This window comes from Corythoichthys intestinalis, chromosome 2 (assembly GCF_030265065.1).
Source record: "Corythoichthys intestinalis isolate RoL2023-P3 chromosome 2, ASM3026506v1, whole genome shotgun sequence".
NCBI lineage: Eukaryota > Metazoa > Chordata > Actinopteri > Syngnathiformes > Syngnathidae > Corythoichthys > Corythoichthys intestinalis.
In genome coordinates, this window is record NC_080396.1 from 27,899,627 (window position 1) to 27,920,797 (window position 21,171).

General features: G+C 37.1%; 1 protein-coding gene across 3 annotated transcripts in view; it reads right to left on the reverse strand.

Moving 5' to 3' along the window:
• The window catches only part of LOC130930814 (inactive dipeptidyl peptidase 10-like), a 50,463-nt gene extending 30,002 nt beyond the window's left edge, over nt 1-20,461 (reverse strand). Inside the window, exons 1-3 of one of the 3 annotated variants that reach the window (XM_057858991.1) lie at nt 17,962-20,100; nt 5,624-5,738; nt 2,424-2,519 (exon numbers count right to left, since the gene is read on the reverse strand). In XM_057858991.1, coding sequence (XP_057714974.1) covers nt 2,424-2,519; nt 5,624-5,738; nt 17,962-17,991 — 241 coding nt within the window. In that variant the 5' untranslated portion in view covers nt 17,992-20,100. Of the gene's footprint in view, nt 1-2,423; nt 2,520-5,623; nt 5,739-9,784; nt 12,339-17,961; nt 20,101-20,141 lie in introns of those variants that run through there. The other 2 variants (XM_057858985.1, XM_057858979.1) reach the window with 2 other exon arrangements.
• Nucleotides 20,462-21,171: the final 710 nt, after the last annotated feature.

Consider the following 21,171-nt stretch of genomic DNA (forward strand, 5'->3'; position numbering starts at 1 on the left):
GACACTTCGGATTGATTTTTTGCGGGAGGACAGATTGTCAATAGGATGACAAAGCATAGCTGCATTCTCTATTCTAATCACACTTTCATTGTGATCTTGTTGATCATACTGTATCTTCTCTGTCAGTAAATTGAATTTATGACATTGTGAAGGAGCTTTTGTGTACATTTGGATATATGTTGGTGGCAATTTAGTCTATAAATATTTTGCTGATCAAATATGTGTTGCTTTGGATCAAGCGCTGTCCTTGTGGAGCGAAGAGATAAGTTCATTCTAACAGAACACAATGCCTGTGTGGTCATGTGCTGTGTGAAGTAAAAGCAGCAGTCATGACAAATGCCTTTAATTATATCAATCAGTCACCTACAGAGACAAGTTACAAAGCAATGCCTCTAGCAAGAGAATGTGTGTCTATGAATATTTGTATATTTGAACATGGGTATCGTGAGCAGGGGCGCCGTATATGGGGGAAAAGTGATACTGATTCTAAGGGCCCATGCCCTTATGGGGGGCCACAAAGAAAATTAGAACATTAGGTAATCGTTTGCAAATTTAAATATTAATCGTTATAATTTTAATAGGAATAAAACAAAGGGTTTATTTTTCTTGTTTTTGGCAAAAAGTAAACACCCACAGAGCATATGTATTGACAGCCACCCCCTCCAACCCCTGTATTTTCATTAAATGGTTTAGTCCGCCCTTCCTTCGATCAGACCGGGAGCAGCGGTGCGCATTTACACCAATGATTCGGAGTGCGCGGAGCACGGTACTGCAGAAATGTTTTCAAAACAAAAATGAGGTTTTCCAAAGAGGAAAGAAAAGAAAGCAAAAGAGGAGATGGGTAGAAAAGACCAACAGGATGTGACAAAGCACTTCACAAAGGAAGGTTGGTGTCTTGTGTCAGTTTAGTGCTGAAAATTAACCTGTTATCTTAACTCCGAAGCGAGGTCTCAGCTCACTCCGTAAGAAATATGGGATTTTCCCAGCCTCACTGAGCAACATTCACCTATTCAAAACATGAATTCCAAATAATGACGGCATTTTTTTGGTATCCTACAGATGTTGAAACTTAGTGGGTGTGGAAATTTCCTTTTTTAAAATCGGCTTGAATCCAGTTTGTCAAGAATTTATTGAATTTAGTTTGTCATCAATTGAATTTAGTTTGTTAACAAGGGACCTCGCTTTGGTGCTGTAGCCGTAGCCTATAGTGGAGATCGCGAGTTTCCAGATGAGGCTAAGCCTACTCCATAATGAGATACGGTAATTTTTTGCTAGCTAGTGTTTGCTCCACTTTTAGCTTACATTTAATCAGTACAGCAGGCAAACCCTTAGCAATCTCTTCGTACTAAAACAATTGTATACTGTATACTGTAATGTACTGTATGTCCCAGCTCACTCCGTAAGAAATACGGGGTTTTACCGACCTTACTGAGCGACATTCACCTATTCAAAACATGAATTCCAAATAATGACAGCATTTTTTTGTATCCTACAGATGTTGAAACTTACTTGGTGTGGAAATTTCCTTTTTTAAAATCGGCTTGAATCCAGTTTGTCAAGAATTTATTGAATTCAGTTTTTCATCACTTGAATTGAGTTTGTTAACAAGGGACCTCGCTTTGGCGCTGTAGCCGTAGCCTATAGTGGAGATCGCGAGTTTCCAGATGAGGCTAAGCCTACTCTATAATGAGATAATGTAATTGTTTGCTAGCTAGTGTTTGCTCCACTTTTAGCTTACATTTAATCAGTACAGCAGGCAAACCCTTAGCAATCTCTTCATACTAAAACAATTGTATACTGTATACTGTAATGTATACTGTAGTATAGTTAAGTTAAAACAAAACATTTATTCTAAGTCATTCATTAGGGTATTTGCTTTGAGAATATTCTAATAAAAATATATTTAGATTTTAAAAGATTATAAACACAACAATAAACAAATCATTTAAAATAATTATTCAGGGAGATTCCTGCATATAGTTTCAGCTAATGTGCCTAATGTTGTGGCCATCAACTCATTGGCTGCCAATGAAGGGATAAACCATAGAGTATTCACTGCCAAACCTCCTAGTCAAAATGGATTGGATGCTTTTCGCCGTCAATGGCAGCCAATGAGATAAAAGTGTTCTTCAACTTCTGTGTCTCTGCAGAAACAGGTTTAAATTTCTATTCATACCTTTTTTTTCCCCATGTGTAGATTAATGGCTTTTTCATACCACATAAAATGATTAATTCTCTTTAACTTTGTATTTGTGTGCCAAAATCATACAGAAAATAAAGGGGCAAACAATAACAACAAACACAATAATAGATTTTTTATCATTACTTGTGAATTTGCCTCATTTGCAGGCAGACATTTAGCATTAGGGGACACGATTCCCTAATGGCACTTCACATGCAGGTTTCTTCTCTTGAGAGCTTACCGCTTATCCATTTGGCTTCTGGGCCATGCACAGTGAACTCTGAAGAGTAAAGATCATCTATGGTCAGCGCAGACTTGCTGCTGCCTGGGAGATCGGCTAAGGAAAGAGAGAAAATGAAGTTTCAAAGGATAAACGGAACTTTGAGTTAACCTATCTGTTTTTGCGGGGGCGGTGAGTTGTTTGCTTTTTAGTGGTGTCGGGGAGCAATAAATATACAATAGATAAACATACAAATATTCAAATGTTATTTCCTTCCTTAACATGTCAGTATCCAGTTAATGTTCTTTTAGACCACAGGTGTCAAACTCAAGGCCCGCAACATCATTTTGTGTGACCCGCAAGAGTAAATCATGAACTTAAATGTTCCTCACAAAAATAAAGTTCATCAATGAAAGATCGAGGGTGGGGGGGGGGAATAAAATATGAAAATGCATTGCAAATATATTGCCTTTTTTGTTTTTTAATTAATAAATACACATAATTACAAATAAATTTTAAAAAGACAAATTTCCCAGGATGTCATCTTATTTACCAAAATTATATACCGTACTTTTCGGACTTTAAGCCACCAATTTTTTTCCTTCATTTTGAATCCTGCGGCTTAAAGTCCAAGGTGACTTATTTGTTGATTTATTTGGGTTAGTAGGTAAAACTTTATTTGACAGCAGCGTCATAAAACCTTCATAATTATGACATGACACTATCACGGGCGTTACTAAATGCTTATGACACATGTCATTAAGTGTCATCCGGCAAATTATGTCACTAACTCCATTAATGTCCAGCTCGAATCTTTTACATCCATTCAACAGTGAGATAATTTGCCAGATAACACTAAATGACATCTGTTATAAGCATTCATTAATGCTCAATGTGTCATGTCATAATTATGATTGTCTAATGGCAGTCTTATGTCACCACTGTCAAATAATATGTCACCAAATACCATAACTAGCAATTAATGAAAGAACTGGAACAGTAACTGAAGAAATAATTAGCACAGAACATGAATTTTGTGTGTTATTTACATCTATTGCCCTGCTATGCATGCTAGGAGGCATGTTGGACAACAACAGTTTTGACAGCAGGTGGCAGCAGAGGTTGACTGTCTCTCTCAAGGGAGTAGTGACAGCCAAATGAAGCTTCTTGAAGCAATGAAGCTGTGCAGCCAAATGTGGTTCATTTGTTCTTATGTTCTTATGATCGTGTGATGCCGCTGTCAAATAAAGTGTTACCGGATAATATCTTTTGGTGTAAATATCCCATAATAAAGTGAGGACAGCTGCAGCTGATAAGCCAGTGCGGCTTATCTATGAACAAATGTCGTTTTCGTGTCAAAACTTAGTGGGTGGTGGTTTATAGTCAGGTGCGTCTTATGGTGCGAAAATTAAGGTATATGTGTACATACAGTCCAGGCCATAAGCTTCTCATTCGTGTGTTTTCTTCATTTTCATGACTATTTCCATTGTAAATTCTCACTGAAGGTAATAAAACTATGAATGAACACGAGTGGAATTATGTACTTAGCAAAAAAAGGTGAAATAACTAAAAACCTGTATTATATTCTAGTATCTTTAAAGTAGCCACCATTTGCTCTGAATACTTGTTTGCACACTCTTGCCATTCTCTTGATGAGCTTCAAGAGGGAGTCACCTAAATTTTACTCCACAGGTATGCCTTTTCAGGATTGATTTGTGGAATTTATTGCTTTATCAATGGGTTTGGACCTTCATTTGTGTTTCATTGAATGAGATGTGTCCATACTTTTGACCTGTTGTATATATACAGTATACTACTGTATATGGCGGAAAACACTCAGGTGACTTGAAGTTCCGCTCTGAGACCCCCAATTTGGCCAATTTTCAAAATTGTCCGATATGCATGTGTGATACATACATCAATGGAAAGCTTAAAATCTCAATTTTTGGGGGGAACAAAAATTTTGACCAGGAAGGCATTTAAAAAAAAAAAAGAAAACATTTAAACAGCAAAACCCTAATTGGAGGCGAGAGCACGCGAGAGTAGAATTAAAGACGCCGTGATTTTAACGATATATTATCATGAACCAAAAACTCCAGGTAGCGTGTATCACCGAGTGTCAAGACACAGCTATGAATGGCTACAGCCAGATTTTTTTATTTTATTTTATGGGTGAAACATGGTGATATAACAAGGGTCGCGATGCAGAAATCGCAGACAACAAGGAGTGGTTGAGATTTTCTTTTTCATATAGTTACCCTTTTAAACATTATTTCTCAATTTTTTTTTGTTTGGATGGATTATTTATCATCTAACATATCGGGGAAAATGCGACAATAACAAAAAAAATACAATTAAGCGATAGTTATGAGGTAGATATCCGTGACTTTTTTACAGACGCCAAATTTTTCATTGTGACGTAATTCGTTTAAAAGTTTAAAATATGCGAGTGAATAATTTTTTTAAAGTCATTTTGTTTTTTTAAACTAAAATTTAGACATCAATTAATGATTCTAAGCCAAAAATTACAGACATTTTGAATAATAAATATAATTACTTACCTTCTTTTTATGGCTAGGTTGAAACAAAAGCGGTTACACGACATCTGTAAACGGGGGTTTTCAGGGTAAAACGGACAAATTAAAAAAAGTTCGGAAGCTTAGTGCGCCATGAATCTGCTATGGCAACATATAGACATATTGTTCTATCAAACACAACCGTTCTTTTGGCTTAAAATACAGCAGTTTATTTTATAGAGGGTTGCAAGAGCAGAAACTGCTTTTTCAGTCTTGTCTGTGTTTTCCGCCATATATATTTATATGTTCCCCCTTTTTAATGAAAAAAAAAAAAAAAAAAATTAGCAGGAGCATATTTAATGATTTCCCTTTTTTTCTAGTTAAAAAAATATATCCATTAATGTAAAAACTAAAACTACAAGAGAATTTTAGCTCTTAAGAGGCTAAAAAAATGATTCTAACATTTTTAGCCTGACAATGTCTTTAAATATTTCATCTACTAAAAATGAGTTGTCAATTCATTTAATATCCAACTAGCTGTCGCTTAGTCGATTAATCGTGGCAGCACTAGTTGAAGGACACAATGGTCTTCCTTCGGTGTGGCCCTCAACAAAGATGACTTTGACAACCAGTGTTTTTCGATTAATTTCCACTGTGATACATTATGACATCTCAACCTGGTGTGTCTTTTTTTTTTTTTTTTACCAGGTGTGAGGACGACCACGGACATGGTAATGAGGGAGCAGACGGCCACGATCACCAGCAGAGAGATGGCGATTCCCTTCCAGTTCCTCTGTGGGGTGCTGATGTCCACAAACTCCTGCAGACAATGGACACAGGCACACACACACATTTTGTCTACGGGCATTCATGCATCCATGATGGCACTAAATGCGTTAGTAGACAGCCGCCATCTTAAAGCAGTAGACTTTTTAGGACGGCTCTGTTGTAGAGAACCTTCCTAGCGAACCTAAGTAACTTTTTATCTTTTTTTAATCTTTTTATATAAATACTTCTAAATCGGCAAAATCTTGACTTGAATCTATCTTTAAATGATGAAACAGTTTTAAAACTTTCATATGTCGAAAGTAGAGAGAAGGGAACAAATGCAATAATGGGAGCAATTTTAACAACTTTTTACAGTTGATTCAGGGTAAAGGGTAAATTAGGGTAAAGAATTGGGCTCGGGCCAATTGTACCAAAAACCTTAACAAAAAACTTCACATAGTGTGGCCAATGTTTTTTTTTTTTTTTTTTTTTTTTTTTTTTTTTTTTTTTTTTTTTTTTTTTTGAGGGGGAAAAAAAAAAAGTAATTATCACCAATTACTTTGCCAAGTAACTAATTACTCTTACATTCAGGTAATTGAGTTACTAACGCAATTACTTTTTGGGAGAAGTAATTTGTAACTATAATTAATTACTTTTTTTCAGTAAGATTAACAACACTGTATATCACACATCCAGCCAGCGAGTTGGAAAGTAGAACATTTAATTAATTGGGTAGACGCACACAGTAGAGTGTTCCTCACACACCACTGAGCCACTGCCTCCCTTCCACTATTAGTTCAAGCCCTATGATCTGATTCTTAGTGTGCGCGCTCCGTGAAAGTCCTCAGAGACACACTTCGCTACTCACACTCACTTAAACTGACTGCCAAGCCAGGAATGAGTTCACAAGTGGGAAAGATACTGTACGCACAGCATCTGCCAGACTAAAAAGGAACCCGAAGCAGACCTGATTTTAATATTCCTCTGTCCATTTTTTAGAGGACTTGTCCTCATTAAGTTCACGGCTGAGCCTAGTCCGTCTTACTTTCAGTAAAAGGCGGGGCACACCCTGGATTGGCCGACAGTCAATCATAAGACGTATAGAAATCCAGCTCAAATTAACACAACAATGGATAATTTAAAGCCTGTTGTTTATACCATCATGACTGATATATAAAGGCAGAGGCATACGTACTGTATGTGTTCAATGAAACTGAAGCAGAAGTTTAATTTTCCAAAAAGTATATTTGACTCAACAGCTGCCATTGACGGTGATAGAAAATGGATTGGACGTCCATCACCATCAGCGGAAGCCAATGACTTATTATTAAAGAAAGCTTATGGACAATAACTTTCTGTCCCTGTTGAATATCAACACTGCATTAAAATACAGCAGGAAAAAAAATGTGATTACATTTTTTAAGTAGAAAAAAAAAATCGAAAAATTTAATGAAAAGGCAGTGAACTTTGACTGAAATTTCAGTCCAACAAAACTGTAAGCAGCAGGCAACAGGCAAGGATATGGCCAAGAGAACTGCTGCAAACCTTGATTGGAATCTTCAATGAACCTAACATGCATGTTATTGGATTGAGGGGGGACCTTGAGCATCCGCAAAAAAGTCCTCCAAGCACAGGTAGAAAAAGCAGTGATTTAAACCACAAATACGAAAATCCAAACTTGGATTAACCAATAAAATGAAGTAGAGGTGCAACAATTAATTGATTAATCGACAAATAATCGATTAGCAAATTAATCGACAACTATTTTGATAACCGATTAATCGCTTAGGACCTTCTTAAACTTGTCTAAATTCTTGAAATTATAACATATATAGGGGTGTGACAAAATATCGAAATGGTGATATAGCGTGATACTTTGTATCCCAAAAGGTTATCGATATGCTCCTGCCAAGAATTGAGATATCGTTTTAAAAAGGTGTCAATATCTAAAAAAAAATTTTTTTTAAATAAATAAATAAAAGGAACAAACAAGTTGCTACTAAAATCTTCCACCATAATAGTGTCTCAGTTAACTCTAAGGCTGCCAGTGACGGTGCTCGACGCCCAATCCATTTAGACTGGGAACGTTCATTCATTCGAAACCAGAGCATTCACAGTCATTCTGTCAGATTTTCAGGGCATTTACATGTCACTTGCTGTTCATTTTAGGGCATTTACAGGTCATTTTCTGTTGAGTTTGAGTCACTGCCTATTCATTTGGTTGATTCCCTGGTCATTTCCTGTTCTGTAACTCAAAAAAACAGGAAGAGACCCATAAAATACCCCAAAATCAACAAGAAGTAACTGAAAATCAAAAGGTAAATGACCTTAAATGACCTTTTTTTCTTCGATTAATTTTTTATTTTTTATTTATTTATTTTGATTGAAATCAAGTTTTTTTTTTTTTTTTTTTGATTGAAGGAACTTTTTGATTGAAGTAATGTTAATTTGTGTTTGGGCCACATTTTGGCTAGGATTTTCTTCTCTTTAATATTCAGTCAAAAAATAAGTTGCTTCAAAAAAACATAGATTTTCAAAACGAAAAATCCCTTCAATCAAAAAAAGAAAAATTTCTATCGTAGAAAAAGGTTTTTGAATGCAAAAATGCTTTTTGAAAGAATTTTTTTTTTTTTTAATTCTAATATATGTATACTAGTATATTTTAAATTATATGCAAAGCAAATGACTGTCTAAAGTGCTCGAAAAATAATTTCGACCTATTATTAAAAAAAATTTGTTCATTTCATTCATTTTTGTTGCAGTTTTGTTGCTTTACAACTTTTATATATACTGTAGGGAAGTCAATTACATGCAATGACACCTTTCGGCCACCAGGGGGGGCCTGGACCCCCTGGCCCTCCCTTCGCTGCCATCCCTCCCACTTCAAACGGATTGAACGTCTATGGCTGTCAGTGGCAGCCAATGCCAGGCAATGAGGTAATTTTGGGCCATTTAAGGTCATTTACATGTTGATTTTGGGGTATTTTATGGGTCACTTCCTGTTTATTTTGAGTTACAGAACAGGAGGTGACCTGAGAATCACCCAAACGAATATGCAGTGACTCAAACTCAACAGCAAATGATCTGTAAATGCCCTCAAATGAACAGCAAGTGACCTGTAAATGCCCTGAAAATCGGACAGAATAACTGTAAATGCTCTGGTTTCGAATGAACAAACGTTCCTAGTCTAAATGGATTGGCCGTCAAGCACCATCAATGCAGCCTCAGTGTTAACTGAGACACTATTATAGTGGAAGATTTTGGTAGCAACTTGTTTGTTCCTTTTTATTTTTTATTTTTTTAGACATCGACACCTTTTTAAAACGATATCTCAATTCTTGGCAGGAGCATATCGATAACCTTTTGGGATACAAAGTAACACGATATATCACCATTTCGATATTTTGTCACACCCCTAATTGAAAGAAGTGACGTTTATCCGACTAATAGTTGAATTAATCATCCGATTAATCGATTATGAAAATAATTGTTAGTTGCTGCCCTAAAATTAAGTCTAAAGATTCTTGACAGTGTTGAAATGTGAGTGGGACTATTCACACTGGAGCACCCTTACAGCCATTGAACAAAAGGATCATAGGTTCATTCATCCATCAACCATTCTCCAAGTCATGACCAAAAATACCAAACCAGATGTTCATTTTCAACAGGTCACTGAGACAATACAAATAAGTTTACATTATTTACTTGTCCTTCTGTCAATGCGCATGGATCATTATCCCACCTTCTGAATTGGATCACCAAAAAAGGATGATTTGGGGGATTCAGCTCTTAATCTGCATTTATGTAACACGTCATACAGTAAGAGATTACACATTTTCAATTGTCGCACCTGCTCACGTTGAACAAACAATCGGGGGGAATAATCTATGTGAGAGCTCAAGGGGATGCATCACAACTCAATGTGAGAGAAAATAATGTTCACTCATATTTAACGTCACATACTGTACATCTACAGTCAATTGTGCCCCTTCGGCTAGTACCAGACACATTTTTTTATTTTAATTGCTTTATCAAAGCAGAGCGCTCAATCCACACAAGACGCATACTCGCTCTTTAAGTTGATGGGTGTTTGAATACCTCATCTTGCTGATCTGCCTTCTGGACCTTCTTACTGGGATCCTTAGAAGCTGTCATGGCACCGAGTCCACCTCAGCCCAAATTCTGCACCGAATCCTCCCGGTAATAACATCCAAACCTACCTCGGAGTCGATTTAACGGCTCAATCAAGGTAGCTGTAACACTGATTAGCAGCACTTCCGGTGTTGACTGCCAAAATAAACGTCTACAATGTGGGTTTGTGGGCATGTCCGTGAAAGGTTGGTGAAATCGCTGCAAAAAAATGTACTTGATATTTAATCATACAACTGTAGTAGATGTTGTTGATTATTCAAGCAGTCCTCAATCATTTTAAATCCAGTTTAGGACAGATTAGAGTGCATTGTTTTTCTTCTTTTCAAAACATTTATATGGAGGTCACAGAAAATGTTCGTGTTGAATTAAATTGAATTATTTGGAGTGAACTATTTTTCTTTTACTAATCTGATGGTTTAAAGCAGGGGTCCCCAAACTACGGCCCGCGGGCCAAATATGGCCAGCCTCCACATTTGGTCCGGCCCCCTGAACAATACCAGAGAGCATTTTGATTTTTTTTTTTTTTTTTTTTTTTTTCTCAATTGTGTTATTTATTCCCTGGCCTTTTTCTGTGAAGAACTCCGAGAGGGTTATTTAGTTATTACCTATTTAATTAATATTGTTATTATTATTTATTATTATTATATTATATTATATTATATTATATTATATTATATTATATTATATTATATTATATTATATTATATTATATTATGTTATGTTATGTTATGTTATGTTATGTTATGTTATGTTATGTTATATTATTATTTTTGTTTTATTTACTTTTGTTCCGTGAAGAATCCAGAAAGGATTATTTGATTGTGGCTTTCTGAAAAACAATTATTTTTTTACATTTAGGCACTCCTGCAATCGTCACACTTTTTCTGTTACAAACTGACCCCGGCCCCTCATCAGAGAAGGGAAAAGTTATGTGGCCCTCACAGGAAAAAGTTTGGGGACACCTGGTTTAAAGGGAAAGATAACACATTTATCATGTGCATCCCAGCAGAAAGAATCTGGTTTAATAAGTTAAATTAGGGGTGTGACCAAGTGGTCAAATTTTCATCCGGCCCCAGCCTCTGTCATAAAATAAATAACGTCTGGCCCGCACACAGACTTAATAAATTGGTCAGCAGTACCTGCTACCAGCATATGAAGTAGCTTACACACCAAATGCTGCTCCTCACAAAAACAAGCTGGATAGGGGCCCTCAAGGACTGACGTTGGCTACCCTTGTTCTACGTAAAGGACATCAGCCAAGTTCGGCCCCCTACATTTTTACCACACCAAATCTGGCCCCCTTCGCAAAAAGTTTGGACACCCCTGGTCTAAACAAATAAACGTTGATTTGATTTCATTTGACTTAGAACACATCCATAACTGAACAATATGGACATTCAGGTGACAATGTTTTTTTTAGGTAACCTATTGCGGTTCCTCGGTTTTATTATTATTATTATAGTTATTCTTTGTTCTGCAGCCCCTTTGAGCTCAATTTGACTCCCTTAGAATGCTTCAAATTGCACCAAAATCGGCAGACAGGTCAAGACAGGTGCAATCTTTGATACCGTGTAAAGACAAATTCCAAATACACTATTTAGCGCCCCCTAGCAGTCATTCTTTGTCCCGCCGATGCTTTGAGCCCTACTTTGACCCCCTCAGAATGCTTCAAAACTCACCAAACCCAAAAGCCAGGTGAACACTGGTGAAAACTGCCCACTCCTGACCTTGTTTTTCTTTATCTCTGGAAAAGATAGTGATTTAATTGCAGGTAAACAACAAAAAATAACATAGTTTTACTCATTAAACCAAATATATCAACAAAAATCCATATATATATAGATATATATACTAGGGCTGTCAACATTATCGCGTTAACGCGCGGTAATTAATTTTTTTTAATTAATCACGTTAAAATATTTGACGCAATTAACGCACATGTCCCGCTCAGACAGTATTCTGCCTTTTGGTAAGTTTTACAACAAGGCTTTTAGTGCTGTCTAACAGCGAACTCTTGTGGTCGCTTTGCGACATGGTTTATTTTTTTCTTGCCAGTTCAATATGGCTGCACGACGTCTCGGGCTGATGCCTATGTTGTAATGTTGTGCTTATATGATCCTTGGACAAGATTTGTCCGTAAGTATGGTTGTTGTAAAGAATGTAAATATTATGTTAGTAAGCGAAATGTTCTATTTTTTTGTATGAGACGCTTTTTGTTTATGTTTAGTGAACCTGTATAGCGTGCTAAGATAACGTTGTTGCTAATGCAATGCTTGTGTACTTTTTTTTTGTAGTTTTACGACGGTCTAAAGAGGACAATGGTTTGAGGCTATTTTATTAATAAATCAGATGAAAAAGGAAGAAGTCTGATTATTAAGGCGTCGTTCACTAGCTGTCTAGTTTTGGAAAAAGTAGACACTTCGGAGTGAGGACAGCATAGACAGATTTAAATGACAGTAGAGTGAAATGCCCACTACAGTCCTTATGTACCGTATATTGAATGTACAGTGGGGAGAACAAGTATTTGATACACTGCCATTGGGAAAACCCATTGGCAGTGTTTCAAATACTTGTTCTCCCCACTGTATATATCCATCTTGTGTCTTATCTTTCCATTCCAACAATTTATTTTGCAGAATATATATATATAATTTACAGAAAAATATGGCATATTTTATAGATGGTTTGAATTGCGATTAATTGCGATTAATTACGATAAATTAATTTTTAAGCTGTAATTAACTCGATTAAAAATTTTAATCGTTTGACAGCCCTAATATATATATATACATACATATATATATATATATATATATATATATATATATATATATATATATATATATATATATATATATATATATAATATACACTCACCGGCCACTTTATTAGGTACACCTGTCCAACTGCTCGTTAACACTTAATTTCTAATCAGCCAATCACATGGCGGCAACTCAGTGCATTTAGGCATGTAGACATGGTTTAAGACAATCTCCTGCAGTTCAAACCGAGCATCAGTATGGGGAAGAATGGTGATTTGAGTGACTTTGATCGTGGCATGGTTATTGGTACCAGAAGGGCTGGTCTGAGTATTTCAGAAACTGCTGATCTACTGGGATTTTCACACACAATCATCTCTAGGGTTAACAGAGAATGGTCCGAAAAAGAAAAAATATCCAGTGAGCGGCAGTTCTGTGGGCGGAAATGCCTTGTTGATGCCAGAGGTCAGAGGAGAATGGCCAGACTGGTTCTAGCTGATATAAAGGCAACAGTGACTCAAAAAAATTACCCGTTACAACCAAGGTAGGCAGAAGAGCATCTCTGAACGGACAGTACGTCGAACTTTGAGGCAGATGGGCTACAGCAGCAGAAGACCACGCCGGGTGCCACTCCTTTCAGCTAAGAACAGGAAACTGAGGCTACAATTTGCACAAACTCATCGAAATTGGACAATAGAAGATTGGAAAAACGTTGCCTGGTCTGATGAGTCTCGATTTCTGCTGCAACATTCGGATGGTAGGGTCAGAATTTGGCGTCAATAACATGAAAGCATGGATCCATCCTGCCTTGTATCAACGGTTCAGGCTGGTGGTGGTGGTGGTGGTGGTGGTGTAATGGTCTGGAGAATATTTTCTTGGCACTCTTTGGGCCCCTTGGTACCAATTGAGCATCGTTGGAATGCCACAGCCTACCTGAATATTGTTGCTGACCATGTCCATCCCTTTATGACCACAGTGTACTAGACTTCTGATGGCTACTTTCAGCAGGATAATGCGCCATGTCATAGAGCTGGAATCATCTCAGACTGGTTTCATGAACATGACAATAAGTTCACTGTACTCAAACGGCCTCCACAGTCACCAGATCTCAATCCAATGGAGCATCTTTGGGATGTGGTGGAACGGGAGATTCGCATCATGGATGTGCAGCCGACAAATCTGCACCAACTGTGTGATGCCATCATGTCAATATGGACTAAACTCTCTGAGGAATGCTTCCAGCACCTTGTTGAATCTATGCCACGAAGAATTGAGGCAGTTCTGAAGGCAAAAGGGGGTCCAACCCGTTACTAGCATGGTGTACCTAATGTACCTAATTTTGTGTTTTGGTGAATTGATTTGATTATTTTGTGAACTAATTCTCTTGGCTCAACAAAGGTTGAGAAATACTGGCCTGAAATATGCCAATTAATTGACTTGGTGCTGTCCAGGTGCTGAAAGGATAATGCTGTGTGCGTGGGTTCATAGCAAAACCAAAAGATGAGTCACTGGCACGAAACCCAGTGACAATTACGGTTTTTGAAGAACGTAAGTGAAGGAAGAAGAAAATGCCACAAGGCCGAGCTAGATGTATTATCTTAAACAAAGTGAAATGCGGACTTGATTTATAGCAGATAGCCAAATCTGTAGTTAAATGGTAGTAGTGCCCTCTGATGTTAAATTCATAATGTTCCTCCTTAGCACAAGCACCCAAAAAACCTTTTAATTCTGTGAACATGATGCATTGAAAAACCTACTTTAGTCCTTTCTAACACTTGCTTTAGCAGCTGTGACAAGATGCAAATGTTGGGTGTTACAATGATAGCCCTGAGGATAATCACACGCTGTTCAAGAAGCCTAAAAATACGACAACAGAGAAAAAGTGACAAATGACTTTCAATGGTGTAGGTTAATGGGTCACTTTAAAACAGATGTGTGTCGACTTTTTGAATCTATGGAAATGGCTATAGTAATTGACATCTCTACAAGTGATTCTCTCTGTAGGCCTCTCACCTGTTTTCTCTACACCTTATTGTAAACGAATCACCACACAAATGTATGTCAGTGCAATGGGGATATGTAAGTGGAAGACCTATTTAAAGCCAAGCTGGACCTTACCCCAGCTCATTTTGCCACAAGCAGCACAATTACAGCATGAAGAGACTAGGAGGCGGACAAGGAGAAGGGAGAAAAAGGCCACAGATCAAAGTCTTGAAAGAGTCATTTGAATGAATGCAACGTAGAAGGAGTATGAGGAAACAAGGGAGCAAGAAAAAGATGTGTGGCTATTCGTGATGATGTAGAGCATGTTTTTTTATGTGTCAGTAATGCATATGCAGTATGTATGGCCATAGCAGCAACAGTGTTCTTAAATGTAGTAAAACTTCACTCTAAACCCTTCACGCTTCCATCTAAAAACGGACGGGTTTCTGCCTGAGATAGCAGGTGAATGTAATTAACCTATGGGCAGGATGGGAAACCCTTGAGACTGGAAGCTGGAGGCACATTGGCATGCTTGAGATGCAATTCAAAAGCATAAGGGAGCTTTGTCCCTTTACACTTTCTACAACAGAGGCCAGAAGCTTCCCAAATGGTTTGCGATATATAGTATTCAGTAGGAAAAAATTTGAAAGTAAAGGATTTATGCAATTTCTGTAAATGATTTCTGTAAATTATTGTAACACAAGCAATTTAAGAAGAATTTGCCGTTATAGTCATGATTTTTACATATTTAGTTAAATATAGATTTTCTTTGTACATTTTATCCCATTGCAATTATCTGTGAAGGAAATGAGCAACACTTTTAATTAGGGGTGTGACAAAATATCGAAATTGTGATATATCATGATACTTTGTATCCCAAAAGGTTATCGATATGCTCCTGTCAAGGATCGAGACATCGTTTTAAAAAGGTGTCAATGTTTAAAAAAAAAAAAAAAAAAAGAACCATCAAGTTGCTACCAAAATCTTCACCATAATAGTGTCGCAGTTAACTCTAAGGCTGCCCTTGACGGTGCTCGACGCCTTATCCATGTAGACTGGGAATGTTCGTTCATTCAAAGCCAGAGCATTCACAGTCATTCGGTCCGATTTTCGAGGTAATTTCCTGTTGAGTTTGAGTCACTGCCTATTAATTTCGGTGATTCCCAGGTCACTTCCAGTTCTGTAACGCAAAATAAACAGGAAGTGACCCATAAAATACCCCAAAATCAACAAGAAGTAACTGAAAATCAACAGGTAAATGACCTTAAATGGCCCAAAATTACCTCATTGCCTGGCATTGTCAGCCACTGACGGCCATAGACGTTCAATTCGTTTGAAGTGGGAGGGATGGCAGCGAATGAACGAACGTTCATTCGCTGCCACCCTCCCAGTTCAAATGGATTGGACGTCTACTAATGATTAACACACAGCCGAAGGATGAAAATTATGTTTTTCTGTTTATTAGTTGCTTGTAGAATATCCTGGAATGATGTCCTGACCAACGTATCGATAATCGTTGTATTGCCATATCGTCAGATCATCGTTATCCTTAGCTTTGTATCGCAAATCGTATCGTATCGTGAGGTACCAAGAGGTTCCCACTCCTACTTTTAATCGACTAGACCAGAAGGAACTAACAGCTGTTACTTGAATACTCGTTTTCAAGCAAAAAATGCACATAGAGTGAACGTAAATGCCTTTTTTAATTACTTATTTTAATTTTCATTAATTATTAATAATCATTCATTAGAGATGTCCCGATCAATCGGGATGCCGATAGATCGGGTCCGATCACGTCATTTTCAAAGTATCGGAATCGACAAAAAAATATCGGACATGCTTTTTTTTAATATATATATATTTTTTAAATAAATTGTTTTCTAATTGTATTTAACGTTACAGACATAATATGTTACACTCATCCAGAGTCTTTAGTTTAGGCTTAAGGTAGGGTTATCAAATTTATCCCGTTAACGGCAGTAATTAATTTTTTTTTTGATTTATCGCGTTAAAATATTTAACGCAATTAATGCATGCGCTGCACGGCCCACTCACGCATTGTCGCGTTCAATCTGTAATGGCGCTGTATTACCTCTATTTAGGGCTAAAAGGTAGCGTAAAATGAGTAGAGTGAATTTTAGCAGCCTTTGGAGCCTTTTTTTTAATTGGCTAAAGCCTTACAATCTCTCTCCTTACGATTAGAAACATCACGGGAAGCAATGTGGGGACGAAAGGTAGTAATTGATCTTTTTCTTAACACCCTATGTTATTTTCCAATGCAGAAAAGATATATAAATTGGTACCACTACGCACAGTCATGGGTGCACTTCCCATCATGCATTTGGGCAGAACGGATGGCTACAGTATCATTTACTGAAAGCTCAACAAATACACTAGATGGCAATATTTAGTCACAATATACAAAGTCACATTTATCCTTTAAGAATTACAAGTCTTTCTATCCGTGGATCCTTCTTACAGAAAGAATGTTAATAATGTAAATACCATCTTGAGGATTTATTGTCATAATAAACAAATACAGTACTCATGTACTGTATGTTGAATGTATATATTCGTCCGAGTTTTATTCATTTTTTTCTTAATGTATTGCCAAAATGTATATGATCGGGAAAAATTATCTGGAATGATTGGAATTGAATCGGGAGCAAAAAAAAGCAATCGGATCGGGAAATATCGGGATCGGCAGATACTCAAACTAAAACGATCGGGATCTGATCGGGAGCAAAAAAACATGATCGGAACAACCCTATTATTAATAATACTTAATACATAATAAATTAATTATTCAAATTATTTCTTATTAAAGCTTCACAACCATGGAGGCCAAACATGAGCAGAATATGCAACTGACTGTTGAAGAAAACACTTGAAAGACACTTCCAAAATGAACTGGATGACCATTCTGGGGAGATTAGATGTTGGGATCGCAGCCCAGAAGAAGATATGTCAAGAAACTAGGACAATGTGTCAACAGCAACCTAAAATGGCCCACTTTAATACTGTTACCCACAAAAGAGACACAAACCTGCACATTTCCCCAAATCTTTTAAGCTGAAAAAATGCATACAAAAAGTTCCTCGCGTGCGAATTGCTGAATGAAAGAAGGACTAAGCCAACCTTGCAAAACATGTGTCTGCTATAACAAAAGCCAGAGGAGAGTGTTTCCTGGTATACCACTTCAAATCTCATAAAAACACGCTTGAGCTGACTGATCTGACGTATACTGAGCTGAGAGGAGGTGTTCGTCTTAGATGGGTGCAGAACAGACACACTTCATTTTCACTACAAAGACACCTTAAAAAAAACCAAAATGTTTTAGCAGCAGCAGCAGCAACAACAAAAGTCTGAGTGACACCTCACCTCCAGGAATCTCAATTCTGGTTCCATCATCTTGGTCTTTAGATAAGGAGCATGAAACTCTTCTTTATTCCTTTTGTCACAAGCCCAAAATGATTGAGAAAGGAAAGCAGAAGCTCGCCTCCTCTCGTCACTGGCATCTGTCGAGTTTCTCTCCCGTCGGTAAACACACAAGAGAACCCCTCCTGCTCGCGGCTGCCTTTACTACTTAAAAAATTGGTGTCATTCATGAGTAAAATCAGTCAACCCAGTTTCACTTGGCATCTTCAGTCTGTTGATCTAATTCTGTGTCAGAGGGGATTTGCCTGGTAAGGCCCATTAAACAGAGTTTACTTACTATCCTAAGTTGAAAAAGAAAATATCTCATCTGAAAACCTATGTATAACCTATAAAAACTATTTGCAGTTTTTAAACTCGGACTAAATCCATATTTATGGAGATGAATTGTTGGTCGGGAAGCAACAAATCAACCCACGACGTCATACCTGACTTACAGCCGTTCAAAGTCATTCCATTGTGCTCAGGCTAATTTAACAAATAGAACAGCAGCACTGAAGGAGAAAGTGAATTTGAGTGGATGTGAGGTCAGATATTGCAGATGAATACTTCCCAGCAAGAGCACAAGGTGACTTTGTCCTTAGTAAAGACTGTTCAAATTGTATTGTAACCTGTTGATTAGTGTAGTAATTGTTGCACGATTGCATCTTTGTTCTTCAGGCGTATTTTAACAACAAAGCTACTTATACTAGAAGATAAGCCCTTAAATTACAGTATCAATCACGGTAAGAGCTTTTTATAACCTAGGGGGACCGTCTGCAACCTTTTGTAATACCCCTGGAGAGCAGCCATGTATCAAAGGGTTTGTGATTGATTAAGAAAAAAGCTTTTGTTTGGCTGAGATGTTGCAGAGCTGTTCAGTATTTTTCGATCCTTTCATTTTTTGTATCATTATTTTCGCTTCCCAGCATTCAAGTTGGATGCTGACAAAAGAAACAAGCTGAATGGTGACATCCTGCATGCAGCAAACTACTTGCTTTTAAGACTGCCCATCATTTTCTGTTCAGAGTTGTAGAAGATGAAGCAATTTTACATATTTGTCCGCGAGGAATGGTGGGTGGTTTCTTTCAATGTGGCCAATTTTGAAGTCTAAATTTGATGATTCATAGTGGTGCGTCTGTCCATAAATACCAGAACATAACTATGGCCCTCCCCAATTTAAAACCATCAAAGAGGGGGTCCAATTGCAGCCTCTATGCAAGACCGCCCTCTAGTGTTACAAATATGTTGCTCAAATTCAGCTACAAGAAGATCCAGACTTCATCAGATATCATGTTGCATTATATGTTATGGAAGACAGAAGAAATCTTGATGCATATTGAAATAAACATTTGAAGGCACACGAGTAGTTGAGATGCCTGTTGAAGTACTACATGTGATCACATTTAGAAAAAAAATTTTTTTTTAAAGCTTTAGAACACAAGCAGAATGGCCATGATTTTTTTATCCTCTGATGCTCCCTTAACTTGGCAATGTTGATCCAGCTTGCATGTGGGCTGTGAAAATTCACTTTTTTGGTGAGTAGAAGACGAGTCACAGTTCCATTTGAATCACATTACATTTTCTTTTCCAACCAAACTTGAGAGAAAAATGCTATCTTTATTTTCATGTTAGAAATTTTCGGCTTTATTTGAGCTGGCTGATTAGTTTCAGTGCTAAACCTTTATGGTATATTATGTTTTTGTTTTTTTTTATATTGGAATTATAATAATGTCGTAGTTACTGTAAAAGAAAAACCTTTTTCTGTTCCATTAGCTAGGCCAGTTGAATTTGAACCATTTCTGCCATTTATTACAATAATTTAAGTCCCAAGTGTGTTTTGGAGAGCAACATCAATACTGGAATTTATTTTGTTTTAAAAATGCGTGACACGCTGGACAGACACACCCCAAAAACAAATCGAACATGTCGACATTTACTGTCTTACATAATCAGGAAACTGCAACAAGTGCCAAATAGTTACATTTTCTGTGCTCGTATGCCAGTTAGTAGCATAATAGAAGCCTATTTAAAAGCAATCATTAAATGCCAAACACATTAGAGATTCCTTCGATCGATTAAATGTACTTTCCAGGTTGTTGTTGGGGTAAGAAATCAGCATGGATGCAAATATAAAATTAGCCCACCTTGACATCTTTGGTGGGGTGGCACTCAATCTGATGAGAGACGGATGCAGTTTGGTTCATCTTTGCTTCCACTTTATCCAAATCAATTGAGTTTTCCTTCCTTCCTTCTCCGAAGCATAAAGTCTGATGTCTGCTGCTGGTTCTGAAGTCTGCTTTCAACTGATGTCCTTAAGCTACTGCAAATGCTAAATAAATACTGTTCTGTCCTGCTAGTGGTCAATTGTTGTCATTTGATGGCCTCCCTCCCGTGCTGTGTTCTTGTGGAGTAAAATTCAGCAGGTTGTCCAATGCCTCCCACATGCTGTTGGAAATGTCTCTTGATCAGGATGTACACTTCAGGCAAAGACGTTGCAGACGTTCACACTCTTGAGAAAGAACATTTCCCAGCAGGCTCTATGCTCATTTAAAATGCATTTTGGCAGCATGTGTTACTAATGTGCTATGGTTAAATGACTCACAGTAAAGCTTTCAAAGCACCAGATGCTGTTTGTTCTACTGAAGAAAGGGATAAGGAAAATAGGAGAACAATCGAAGAACATTTAAAATTATTTAGCAGTACTATGCCAATTTGTTTGTGTGTTATGAGCTTTCTGTGTGCTACATGCATGTCCCTTTAAATTTGATTTATTTCAGATGTTAAGACAAAATTAATTAGCCTCAAAATCCACACAAAAATTATTAAATGAAATAATAACACTTAAAAATCTGAAAAGGAGTGAGAAAAAGCATAGCTTATCAGGTCCCACCCCTAGACATTCAAAATATAATAAATTTTCTACATAAGACGCAGCTCCATATATAATTCAAAACGATACATGCTGTACATGCATATCAATATTACAAAAAAAATCAATAAGTAAATAAACACAAAAAGATAAACAAAACAACTTCAAAAACCATCATTGCACAGTTTTGAACATGTAACACTGAAATATTGACTGTTTAAACATTCTCTTGAATTGATAAACATTTTGGCATATTTTTAACTCTACATTCAGAGCATTCCACATCTTTCCTCCACAAACTGATA